Here is a 12816-nt window from a genome sequence, read left to right on the forward strand (position 1 = left end):
CCAAGATTTAATGCCCCTCCCCCTGAGACTGGCTAATGGCAAATCCAGATTTTCTTTCATCTGCAGCATCTTTGAAACAGAAGAACACTCATGTCATATAGAGGATCTTTGCAGTAGGTTCTTAAAAGCTGCAGAGTACGTTTGTCATACAGGATCTTTTGAGTACAGTACATACTGCAATATAATGCTTCTAAGTTGTAAATATATTTATTAATTCCTGACTACAGTTTGGAGAAGTAAATATTTTTAACATGACAGAGGTTCCCATTGACATAACAGTAATTAAGCCGTTTGTGATATTACAATAATTCTGTTTTTTGCAGTTAATTAGTGGTGGTAAGTGAATTTCTGCAAAGTAGGATTCCATCTTTATAAATTGAATATTTTTGTAGTTAGAGCATAGAAAAATAAAACTTTCCAAATTCAATTTTGACATTATTTGAGCCCTCTAGTCATGAAATACTCATATAGTCACCTTTATGTATGGGTACGGCTCTATGATCCCACCGGTCACAATTAAAATTCATATTACCCAATATAGTAAGTATAATTAGAGAAAATAATACAAATAAAAGTGTGTGTTGCAGTAAATGTGTGAATTGATTGCCAAGGTGACAAAGAAACTCAGTTAATCAGTTAACTGCGACAAATGAGGAATTACTGCAAACACAAAACAGAAAAGTCCGATTTAATAGCCTAGAATTGCTCTAAAAGACTATAATGGTATCACACATGACTAAAAAGTTGCTTTTTCTGACGTCATCCCTTGACTTCTTTCATTATGTAGGAGCGGCCCAGGATCAACCACGTGACAAGATGCCAACCAATCAGGAAGCCGCTCTGACGCCTAACCAACTCGCCAGATTATGGTACGACGACTGAGGTTGCTGGAAGTGAGCTCACTCCGCTTGAGCAAGAAGTCTGCTTTGTAGTCGTGGTGTTTATACCCTTTGGGGAGGCAGTCGCTTTATTTGCTTTTGACTAGGCAAGTGTTGGCGACTGATATTATTTGTTTTTATTGTTGTACTTTTTATCAAGCATCTTTGCCTGGACTGTAGCTAGCTAGGTTTTGTCTCGTTAGCTCTCGTGACGGCTCCGAGCGTAGCGGATGAGCACGTGAGTGATGCTCTTATTGCTAGCGTTACATTTAATGTCATAATGTCACTTTTACCTTCATTTTTAGTGCTGTTTCCTGTCTGAAATATTTATCCATAATGTTTGAGTGAACTCACATCTTCATACAACATGCTAAAATTGAGGTGAGGCGTTGCTAGTATAGTATACTCACTAGTACATTTATCCACTGTTTCCCTCCTGACCAGGAAGTGCTTCCTTATTTCCGTACATTTTCATTGGTGCAAAGTTACTAGTCTGAGCATCTTGTGCTTTTTTCAGTCTTTAACATACTGCACAACTCATTATATTTTACAAGCGCGTCTGTATCCTGTCGAAAAATGACATATTTTAGGGGTCCCGGGCACGACCCTCCCCAAAATATTCACCCTCTCAGTAGTGGTCCCTGAATGCAGCACCCGTTTGATAAGACAAGGACGCAACCCATGCTACAAAACACACAGGTGGGTTTCAGGTGGGGGATTTCCTCCTGTGGAAGCTCCTCCATCACTACCAAAAATTGAGACCTGTGTACAAGATGGGTAAGGATAAATTGCGAAGATTTTTTGCCATGACACACTACATTAGCATGTCATGTAGCATCCTAATTCCTCTTACACATCTAGCTGCAAAGTCCACATTGACATACATTTTATTGCTTAATAGCACCAAACAATGTCTGTTTACATAAAACATCTGTTTTAATTGCCAGTCATCAATTAGCTTAGCTATCATGCAAATTTAACTGCAAACTTGAAACCACTGAATGCACTAGTCTATATTCATGTAGATTAGCGTAAACAAGATGGCTTAATCCCTCCATTTGTTTATAGAGATAGTAAAAGTATTTACTAGACCAGTTGGGACAGTTGCACAGACTAGTTTCTCTCGCACTCGGCTTGTTGCATTTCCTCCGAAGGGGATCTTTTACACTCCAAATTGGGCAAGAGGACGAGCAGGTCTGACTGCATGAGGACACGTTGAAAACTGGATTGTCAGGCCTATGAGTGACACCTGAAGTACTGTAGCCGTAGGTTTCTTGTCATCTGTCATATCTGTTTAGATTAGATTAGGTTGTTTTTTTTAGGGTAGATTAGGGTTTTCACTTAGAGATGCTTGCAGATCTTATCGGTTTAGAACATCACAGTGTTAAAGTGCGTCTGTAACAGGTCCATTTTGTAGTATTTAACTTGCACTGAGAAATGAACTGTTTTGCAGGATCATATAGTAAAATAAGCAGAAACCCCTCAGTCGAGAAACAGGTCTGTCAGGTGTTGGTTAGTGGTTACGTAGTCCAACTTGCTTCCTTTTAATCCTTCATAATAATTTTCTGCTGCTGTTAACACATTTATTCAAGATTTGGAATACATTTATTATCATAACAAGCGAATGCAAAAGCGAATCTCCCTGAGACAGAAGTTGGGCTTCATCTCGATTGCTTTAATGGCAAGATGTTGCTTCCTTTTTTTCCCCCCCTCCCCAAAAGGTCCTGTGTGATCTAGTGCTGCCATGTCAGCGAAAGCCATCTCGGAGCAGACTGGAAAGGATTTCTTGTCCAAGTACATCTGCACCTCAGCGGCTGTGCAGAACCGGTTCCGCTATGCCAACGTTACCGCCGAGACCGACTGGGCTCGTCTCACGCAGGAGCATCCTTGGCTGCTCACAGAAGTACGACAAAGTCATTATCAGTGCAATTAATAATGAGATAATAATGCAAGGATATTTTAAGTAAACAGTGCATGCTTTTTATTACACTTTGATCTTTAGGCCTGTGAGGTTTAATTCCCTGTCACAGATCTTATTAAACCAAGCCAGGATGTATTCTTTTTGTTCACTTTCTTCTCATTGGGCTTTCATCTAAAGAAATTGGTGGTGAAGCCAGACCAGCTCATCAAGCGACGCGGCAAACTGGGACTGGTGGGCATCAACTTGGACCTACAGGGTGTTCAGGAGTGGCTGAAAAGCCGCCTCATGAAGGAGACCACCGTGAGTGTGCCCTCCTTCCAATTCAAGTCGGTTTTATTGTGTATAATAAGGATAAGAATGTTAGCTGCAGCCTTTTGTCCTGTTAGTACCGGCAAGTGGAGGACATGTTTTTTTCCCCCCCCAGTCATGAGTTTGCATATACGTCTGCAAGTTATGTAATGTGAGTGGAGGATGGTTGGTCTATTCTGGTCCGCTCAACTCGCGAACATGCTACGCTGCATTGGCGTGAAAAGCAAGGCGTCCCTGCCCTTGACACGGGCTGACTTTCTCATGGCAGGGCTTGACATTGTGTTTTCTTAAACAAGGTTAGACAAACATGGTGTGATATGAAGTGTGTGTTTTTTGATAGGTGGGTAAGGCAAAGGGTGTCCTGAAGAACTTCCTCATCGAGCCGTTTGTTGCGCACAAACAGGTACTTCAATCACACAATGTTGACTCAGTTTTTAGCACAATAGTCTAAGACACGTGTGAAACATATTTAACTATAAAACAACAGGATGTGACACAGGCATCATTTCCATACATTCGTTTTCTATACCGCTTTTTTTAATTTAATATTGTTATTGTCATAAAAGTGTAAAAAGGTCTAAACCCGCACTTGCACCCTCTTTTCTCTCTTCGCCCACCAGGAGGAGGAGTTTTACGTGTGCGTCTACGCCACACGCGAGGGTGACCACGTGCTCTTCCACCACGAGGGGGGCGTGGAGGTGGGCGACGTGGATGCCAAAGCCCAGCGGTTGACGGTCGCCATTGATGACAAGCTCAGCGAGGATCAAGTGACGCAGCAGCTGCTCACACACGTTCCTGATGACAGGAAAGAGTATGTGGCGCAAACTCGCCGCCATTATAACACATTATAATCACCTCTGTGCAGCGCTTAAAAAGGAACATTTTGAGCTTTTCTGCTCCTAATCCGATTGATTTCCTGCTTTTTAGAATCCTGGCCAGTTTTATAGTGGGTCTCTTCAACCTCTACGAGGACCTCTATTTCACCTACTTGGAGATCAACCCTTTAGGTATTTTTCATTTACGGCTAACTAATTGTGAGTGTTAGGCGCTAATTGTTTTTTCATATATTTTTCACTACTTAATACAATAGCGGTAACCCTAGTATCTAAATGTATTAAGTACTGAAGACTGGCTGCATATCGAAGATCTTGTGAGTTAACTGAATTACCTTCCAGTCGTTACCCAGGATGGCGTTCACGTCTTGGACATGGCCGCTAAGATCGATGCCACGGCGGATTATATCTGCAAGGCCAAGTGGGGCGACGTGGAGTTTCCGCCACCTTTTGGTAGAGAGGCTTATCCAGAGGTGAGAATATGAGTATTTTATTTTTTTTGACGTTGCTTGTAATGCACATCATACAGCCGTACAGTGACTACACACCTCACATTTCAGTAACCATTTTGTTTTCACTCGTATTGCCTGCTAGCTACATGAAAATGGTTGTGTGTTGAGTCAAACCAAGTTTACTTTATGTAGTATTGAAGTTGCAGTATTCTGTAATGCAAGTGCCTCTGAAATGGGTCTGGCCAATATGGGATTTTTGGGGCTGAAAAAAGCTGATATCCAATATATTGATATAATATATTAAATAAAAGCATTGATATACACAAGATTTATACTATAAATGAATATAAATTCTTATAATACCCAAAATACGATGCAACACAAAGAAGCAGACTACACAATGAAAATAAGGGAGTTTAAGTAGTAAGACTGTCAACATAAGGACATGCCTCTTTGTGATTTACTTTTAGGTGATGCCCAGAGCAAAGGAAGGGCAAATCTACAGCTTGTACCTGGGAACACACATATAAGGACGCCTGGCTCACTGTGACATCACAGTGAGCCAGTGTTAGAAATAAACGGAGCGTTCAGAGCCATCCCAAAGTTTTTTCAGGGCTCACTTCCAAATGTGCAAATGTCATTATATAAATTACATTTATATAAATGACATTATGAAACAAGGCTGCGTGTGTCTGTAAGAGGGAGGGGCCAGGTTCTGATATACTGTACTTCTATAGTAACAAATGTCTCTTGTAGGAGGCTTATATAGCTGATCTGGATGCAAAGAGTGGAGCCAGTCTCAAGCTGACGCTACTAAACCCTCGTGGCAGAATCTGGACGATGGTGGCCGGGGGAGGCGCTTCAGTTGTATACAGGTATATTTGTTTCCTTACGTTTTTTTTTTTTGTAGTTATCTCTGTGTCATATATTGACTTATTTTTCAATGTGGAGCGACACCATCTGTGACCTTGGTGGCGTGGACGAGCTGGCAAACTACGGCGAGTACTCCGGTGCACCCAGCGAGCAGCAGACCTATGACTACGCCAAAACCATCCTGTCACTCATGACTCGGGAAAAACACCCAGAAGGTGGGTACAAACCACTCCCTACGCATGGTGTGTGTAGGTCCCATGCTTATGTATGTGGAATTTGTGTCCTACAGGGAAGGTGCTGATCATTGGAGGAAGTATTGCCAACTTCACCAACGTTGCAGCCACTTTCAAGGTGAATAAGAACAATAATACGCTCCTAACTGGCCACAACATTAGGAACACAGTTCTGATATACAGACCCGCGCCATGTCCTCCACATAGCCGACCTGTGTCTCCATCCCCAGGGCATCGTCAGGGCCATCAAAGACTACCAAGGTCCTCTGAAGGAGCATGAGGTCACCATCTTTGTTCGACGTGGCGGGCCCAATTACCAGGAGGGGCTCAGGGTGATGGGGGAAGTGGGTGAGTAGAGAGAGAGGCTTTAAAAATGTGTTTACCAAAGTAGTTTTAAGCAATTTTTTATTTTTGCAGGGAAGACCACTGGTATTCCTATCCACGTGTTCGGAACAGAGACCCATATGACCGCAATTGTTGGTATGGCCCTCGGACACAAGCCCATTCCCAACCAGCCACCAGTGGATGCACATACTGCTAACTTCCTCCTGAATTCAAGCAACAATGTCATGGTATTTGGATGCTGCAACACTCTATGGGGGAGGGGATATCGAAGCACCAACATCTTTATTTTCATGTTCTAGACTCCGGCTACCACAAGGACCGCCTCTTTCTCTGAATCCAAGATGTCCAACGATATCGCTCCTGCAAAAAGGTGCAAAGCGGGTCTTTCAGCAGGTAACAAAGTGATCAGATCTCCTCTGCTGTTGGCCACCACATTTACGCTCACATTTCTGCTTCCTGCTTCTTGACTTCTTCTTTTGTTGCCACACCATCTGTCCACTCCACTCCACTCATTCACCCCCGTCTTTTTTTTTGGCACTTGTTTCTCTAAGACCCTCTTCAGTCACTACTGTGGCCTCTGAAGAATGTGGTCACAGGTGATTGGAAAGGTAAGTTCCGGGTGTGCCCTCCCGTCACTGAGCTGATCTGCACATGTACTTTATTTATCCATCTTACCTTGACAGAAAAGAGTGTGTGTGCACATCTGCATCACCACGGTGCCTCGGTATTTGAATTGGGTGTTAATATCTCGCATAAAGATCTTTTTTTTTCAGGCTCTAGTAGATGCCTTTGTGCTAGGAGCTTTAATTGTAGTGTCACCTGCACCCGAAATATCGCTTTTAGAGCACCACAAGGCAGCAATGCTGAGCTTTGCATGCTCTGATCTGCAAGCGCCTATTCTCGCAGCTGATGCACAGTTGCCGAAATAGTGTCAAATTTGTTCAACTTAGGCAAGACGATGCACTCATTCTCTTTTCTTGTTTTGTGCTTGTTTGTTGTTGTTTGGTCCTGTGGCCTCTCAGAAGCGCAGGCCTCATCAGGCTGCAGCGGAGGTATGGAAGTGTGTGACGATCCTGTCCTTTCTGCCTTCATTGCAGTCTTCTTGTCTTTTCTGTCCCAAACCCTTAACACCGTGATAGCCCATAGCTGGACAAAATCATTAGTGTGGCACTATGTATGAATTAATAACATTTTTGCTGTTACATATTGTTACTGTCTCCAGAGTGACCTTTCCTCTATGCTGTGACCGTGTGTTGTGACTTCTCACCAGCCTCCCCTTCTTCTGTGCTGCCGTCCTCCTCTTTCCTCCTTCCATTCCTGACCAAAAAAACACTCTTCTGTGCTCCCAGCCAAAGCCACCACGCTCTTCAGCAAACACACCAAAGCCGTCGTCTGGGGCATGCAGACGCGAGCCGTGCAAGGAATGCTGGACTTTGACTACGTCTGCTCCCGAGAGGAGCCCTCGGTCGCCGCCATGGTTTATCCATTCACGTAAGGCCCTCAAAATGAATTGTGTCTTTACTTCCAAGCTCAGTTAAAAAAGTGTATATTGTTTTTGTAGTGGGGATCACAAGCAGAAGTTCTACTGGGGTCACAAAGAGATCCTGTTGCCGGTCTACAAAAACATGGCCGACGCCATGAAGAAGCACCCCGGGGTGGACGTACTGATTAGCTTTGCGTCGCTGCGCTCGGCCTTCGACAGCACCATGGAGGTCATGCAGTTCCCGCAGGTAAGAAACATCAATGCCGTGCTTGTGTTAACATCAGAGATGATGTCACGCAACGGGAGACCTGTTTCCAGATTCACACCATCGCCATAATTGCCGAGGGCATCCCCGAAGCTCAGACCAGGAAGATGATCAAGAAGGCGGACGAGAAAGGCGTCACTATCATCGGCCCAGCCACAGTAATCAGCCTTCAGTCGTTACTTTGATTTATTCATTTTGGAAGCCAACGACTTCTCGTCTGTCCTCCAGGTCGGCGGCATCAAGCCGGGCTGTTTCAAGATAGGCAACACCGGCGGCATGCTGGATAACATTCTGGCTTCCAAGCTTTATCGTCCGGGCAGCGTGGCGTATGTGTCGCGTTCAGGGGGCATGTCTAACGAGCTGAACAACATCATCTCTCGCACGACTGACGGCGTCTTTGAGGGTGTGGCCATCGGAGGAGACAGGTGCTCAGAAGACACACGCTGGACCTTCTCACATAAAGTCTTCATTGTTGCCCTTTTTTGTCTAGATACCCAGGTTCTACATTTATGGACCACGTTCTTCGCTACCAGGACACTCCAGGGGTTAAGATGATCGTGGTGCTGGGAGAGGTGCGAGGCACATCATGGTGCAACACTGTATCAGTTGAATGATGATTAAAAAAAATGTGCCATTTTCATTCAGATTGGCGGCACAGAGGAGTACAAAATCTGCCAAGGTATCACAGAGGGCAGGATCACCAAACCCGTGGTGTGCTGGTGTATCGGAACCTGCGCCACCATGTTTGCATCAGAGGTCTGTCGGCGACAAAACAACTTCAAACGACAACAATAAACAAACATGCTTACCCTGTCTCAGCTCTGAACTGTGCAGTTTTACACTCCATAGTCTCCATTTTGCTGCGGCGGTCCATTTTTTCATGGAGTTTTTCAGCTGGATCTGCTTTTCTGTGCACTATTCAGGTACAGTTCGGCCATGCCGGGGCATGTGCCAACGAAGCGTCTGAGACTGCGGTGACCAAGAACCAGGCCCTGAGGAATTCCGGAGCTTATGTACCAAAGAGCTTTGACGAGCTGGGCGATGTCATCAAGTGAGAAGTTCATCTACAAGATCCTCACATAGAGCTTGTCAGTGAAAAGTTTTTAAAGTGGTCTATCTATTGTTGCTTTGAAACAGGACTGTTTATGATGAACTGGTGGCCAGTGGGACCATCGTTCCCGCCCAGGAGGTGCCGCCACCAACTGTACCCATGGATTACTCTTGGGCCAGGGTAAGAACTAAGACACTTAAGACAAAACAGGAAAAAGCTGACGTTATTCATGAGGAATTTGCCTGCCTTTTCCAGGAATTAGGCCTGATCCGTAAACCAGCCTCATTCATGACCAGTATCTGTGACGAGCGAGGCCAGGAGCTCATCTACGCTGGCATGCCCATCACTGAGGTCTTCAAAGAGGAGATGGGTTTAGGAGGAGTGCTGGGATTGCTCTGGTTCCAACGAAGGTGTGGAGACCTAATGTAGAGCCTGTTATGAATATCAACATACAATACATTCATTCATTCATTCACTTTGTACCGCTTTTCCACATGAGGGTTGCGGGGGATGCTGGAGCCTATCCCAGCGCGGTACACCCTGGACTGGTCGCCAGCCAATCACAGGGCACATATAGACAAACAACCATTCACACTCACATTCATACTTATGGACAATTTGGAGTCGCTAATTAACCTAGCATGTTTTTGGAATGAGGAAACCGAGGGCAGAGGGTGGAATCGAATCATTAAGTTTCAAAATGTCATAAATTAATTAATTGATCGCTGTCTTGTGGTTGACTATAGCATATTATTAGTCTACCTATGGACAATTTGGAGTCGCCAATTAACCTAGCATGTTTTTGGAATGTGGGAGGAAACCGGAGTACCCGGAGAAAACCCACGCATGCACAGGGAGAACATGCAAACTCCACACAGAGATGGCCGAGGGTGGAATTGAACCCTGGTCTCCTAGCATACAATACATATCCCGATATTTTTTTCTGCAAAGTGAGTGTAGACAAAAACAAAGCCAAAGGACTCTTAAGAAGCTCCCCCAAAAAAAGCCTGTTTTTTGCTTTCCGAATCCACGAGGTCCACACGATTCCATGCGGACAAATGACTTCATTTTGGCACCGACGCCCAAGCCCTCGTTCTCATTTTTGTAACAACCAACCACAGCTCTAAGAAGGCTGCATCATACCTAGCAAAGGGGTCAACACACCTCCTCACTAGGATAAGTTTCTGTCCCCTCCATGCTCAGAGTTGCTCACTCTTAAGGGAAGATTCCTTGCTTTGAATTTTTAGGCTACTTTAGGAGCTTTCTGAGAGGGCTCTTGAGAAGTTTTGATGGGTTGTATTGTGTCTAGGTTGCCACGCTACGCCTGCCAGTTCATTGAGATGTGCCTAATGGTGACGGCTGACCATGGACCCGCTGTCTCCGGCGCACACAACACCATCGTCTGTGCACGAGCTGGGAAGGACCTCATCTCCAGCCTCACTTCTGGCCTGCTCACTATCGTCAGTGCCCATCATGCGTTCCCTATGAAGCCATTAGAAATCTTTCATTGCATTAACCGGGTTTATTCTTGCACATTGCAGGGGGACCGTTTCGGCGGTGCGCTCGATGCCGCTGCCAAGCAGTTTAGCAAGGCATTTGATAGTGGTATGTTGCCTATGGAGTTTGTCAACAAAATGAAGAAAGACGGCAAGCTCATCATGGGCATCGGACACCGCGTCAAATCAGTGAGCAAGTTAATCAATCATGACATGGCTCATCTTAAGAATGATATATTTAAATCTAGGTATTGCAACATTTGGCTCTGATTCCAGATCAACAACCCGGACATGCGGGTGCAGATACTCAAGGACTTTGTGAAGCAGCATTTTCTTTCGACTCACCTGCTTGACTATGCCTTAGATGTGGAGAAGATCACCACCTCCAAGGTACTCTCAGCAAGTAAAACAGTTTTGAATGAAACACAACACTTGTAGACATGGGGCCCATTAAGATGCAGACGGAAGTCAATGTAATTTAATCACTGCCACCTATCAACTATTTAGGAGTAATAGTTGAATTTAGAAGACAGTAAATCAGACTTTTTTTAACAACTTTGATTTTGGATTGCAAAGGCATACCACTATGTCCTCAACAATGGCAGAATCTTGTCCAATGTATCGCACCTTTTGCTCAAACCCTAATGGACTAGGCTCCTTCATACGGCACAAAACATGAACTATAGTCATGGTGTCAGATAAATAAAATAAAAGGTGACGCACTAGTTGCTTCAACAGGTGACTTTTATTTATACGCAGACATTTCTGGTGACTGCTGACTGAGACAAGGGATGAGATTAAATAGATCCCGGACCTTAAACTGGTCTGGAGCAGGCTAGAATAAAACTACAGAGTAACTTGAATGTCATAACATATCCCACTATTGTGCAACCAGCTGGCATGTAAGTTGAGCCAGGATAACCAAGATATCCCGGCTTAATCTGTTACTCTAGTTTTGTGCAAGGAGCCCCAGGGGTGTCAAAACATTTTCTTATGCCACATAAAAAAAAATTAAGGATGCAAGTGGAGGCTACATTAATACATTAATCCAATGCAAAGCAAAGACAGCTTTGTTATTTGTGACAAAGAAAGTTAATGTAATATCTAATAATATATCTCAATAACTAATTCTTAAAATATGCTGAGGACCAATAAAAAAAAAAAAAAGTATCCTGCATTAGACTTTCTGAAAAAAAAAATCTCCCCCCCATCTTAGAAACCCAACCTCATCCTCAACGTAGATGGTTTTATTGGCGCTGCCTTCGTGGACCTACTCAGGACGTGTGGCGGCTTCACGCGGTAAGAACATTCCTCCATTCCTTCATGAAGACAACATACATCACTAATGAGCAATGTTCACAGTAGACAATGGTTGTGCACCACGGGGGCATTGTCTGGACACTGTTCAGTATTGTTTTGTCATGTGACTGTTACATCGCTTCCAGTGACGAAGCTGACGAATTTGTCGAGATCGGCGCTCTCAATGGGATCTTTGTCCTGGGCCGAAGTATGGGCTTTATCGGTGAGTCTCCCTCCACGAGGACTGTCGCCATCGCAAGTCTCTCTTTACCTCTCAGTCTCGCATTTCATACGGTACACTTCAGGCCACTACCTGGACCAGAAGCGGCTCAAGCAGGGTTTGTACCGTCACCCCTGGGACGACATCTCCTACGTGCTTCCTGAACACATGTCCATTTAAGAACACGAGGCCGTGGCGCTCGCATCTCACCTGCATTACGTGTACGATCTGAATCAAAACAGCTGCCTTGGAGAGGAAAAGCCATCCTGAAGGGCGGGAAGTATATCCTGATTGACAGTTCTAAGAAGCATTATATCTAGATTTCAATGGATTAAAAGGGGAACTATATTTTTAGGTTAGTTTTTGACAATATATGAAAAAATGGTTGGAGATGTATGTTGTGGTCAGAGCACAAAACTTGGTACTTAAAGAAAAAAAAATATTTTTGGACAGAATTCGGATTGCTTCTCTGTTTGGACCGCATGGAATCAAGTGTTGAATGTTAATGCCAAGCGATACTTGTCAAGTTTGTACTAAACATTAATCCTTATTTATTTTATCGTCATTTGCCTGTTTTAGGCCATCAAATGGTATGCTTGTGTGATTTGTGACTACTGCACCTCAGTTTAAGGTCATCCAAATCTAGCTTTAAAAATGCCTTCAAAATGAGTTTTACGCCTGCTTCTGTTTTTATAAACCTCTTGTGAAGAACCCAAGTCACTTTATGAATATCCCTTTACTTTGCCATGTCAATCAGAAATAGACGGTTGTCGGTGTTGCTTCTAAGCTTGGTTCAAATCTGTACTAGAAACACAATTTCATTTTTTTTAATGTGATAACGGTTATAAGAAGTATCTCACCCCCCTACTCACAGACAGAAATAGTCAAATGTGGAAGAATGATCAAGTGAGCTTCGACGAGAGAATCTTTTGGAGAAGGGACTTTTGCACTCAAGTCTTCACTCTTAACCTCAAGAGGTGTTATTGTAATTTCCCATTTTAGAACCTGCATTGTTGTTTGCTTTGCTTCTACAAGTGCTGCTCAATAAATTAGAATATGACCAAAAAGTGAACCTTGTGTATTATATGCATCCATTACACACAGACTGATGTGTGTCAAATCTGTATTTTTTTTTTAAATGTTTATAACTGGAAAATG

The 12816-nt window shown here is 43.8% G+C and overlaps 1 protein-coding gene across 6 annotated transcripts; it reads left to right on the plus strand.

Annotated features, from left to right (window-relative positions):
- The first annotated feature begins 844 nt into the window (after nt 1-844).
- On the plus strand, nt 845-12748 carry aclyb (ATP citrate lyase b). 6 transcript variants are annotated; one of them, XM_078788809.1, is made up of 30 exons: nt 845-985; nt 2600-2781; nt 2977-3099; nt 3449-3511; nt 3729-3919; nt 4036-4115; nt 4284-4414; nt 5150-5268; nt 5345-5481; nt 5556-5617; nt 5730-5847; nt 5917-6071; nt 6144-6237; nt 6396-6452; nt 6867-6896; nt 7194-7335; nt 7406-7574; nt 7646-7750; nt 7821-8017; nt 8083-8164; nt 8238-8348; nt 8516-8643; nt 8730-8823; nt 8899-9053; nt 9953-10103; nt 10185-10328; nt 10416-10529; nt 11356-11438; nt 11585-11661; nt 11744-12748. In XM_078788809.1, exons 2-30 carry the CDS (start codon nt 2623-2625, stop codon nt 11836-11838), a joined length of 3366 nt encoding a protein of 1121 aa, XP_078644935.1. In that variant the 5' UTR covers nt 845-985; nt 2600-2622; the 3' UTR covers nt 11839-12748. The 6 variants fall into 6 exon arrangements, with proteins under 6 accessions (XP_078644935.1, XP_078644934.1, XP_057918266.2 ...); XM_078788808.1 differs by having other exon boundaries at nt 876-1116; XM_078788811.1 differs by lacking the exon at nt 845-985 and adding an exon at nt 1241-1259.
- Nucleotides 12749-12816: the final 68 nt, after the last annotated feature.

Source organism: Doryrhamphus excisus, unplaced genomic scaffold, assembly GCF_037039965.1.
Source record: "Doryrhamphus excisus strain RoL-2023G ecotype Guam unplaced genomic scaffold, RoL_Dexc_Guam_v1.1 HiC_scaffold_24, whole genome shotgun sequence".
Classification (NCBI taxonomy): Eukaryota; Metazoa; Chordata; class Actinopteri; order Syngnathiformes; family Syngnathidae; genus Doryrhamphus; species Doryrhamphus excisus.

What these genes read in the sequence shown, in the direction of transcription:
- aclyb (XM_078788809.1), top strand. Translation starts at nt 2,623, where the DNA reads ATGTCAGCGAAAGCCATCTCGGAGCAGACTGGAAAGGATTTCTTGTCC. An exon ending in TGATCGTGGTGCTGGGAGAG is followed by an intron (nt 8,165 to 8,237) that starts GTGCGAGGCACA and finishes ATTTTCATTCAG; the next exon opens with ATTGGCGGCACAGAGGAGTA. An exon ending in ACGTGTGGCGGCTTCACGCG is followed by an intron (nt 11,439 to 11,584) that starts GTAAGAACATTC and finishes CATCGCTTCCAG; the next exon opens with TGACGAAGCTGACGAATTTG.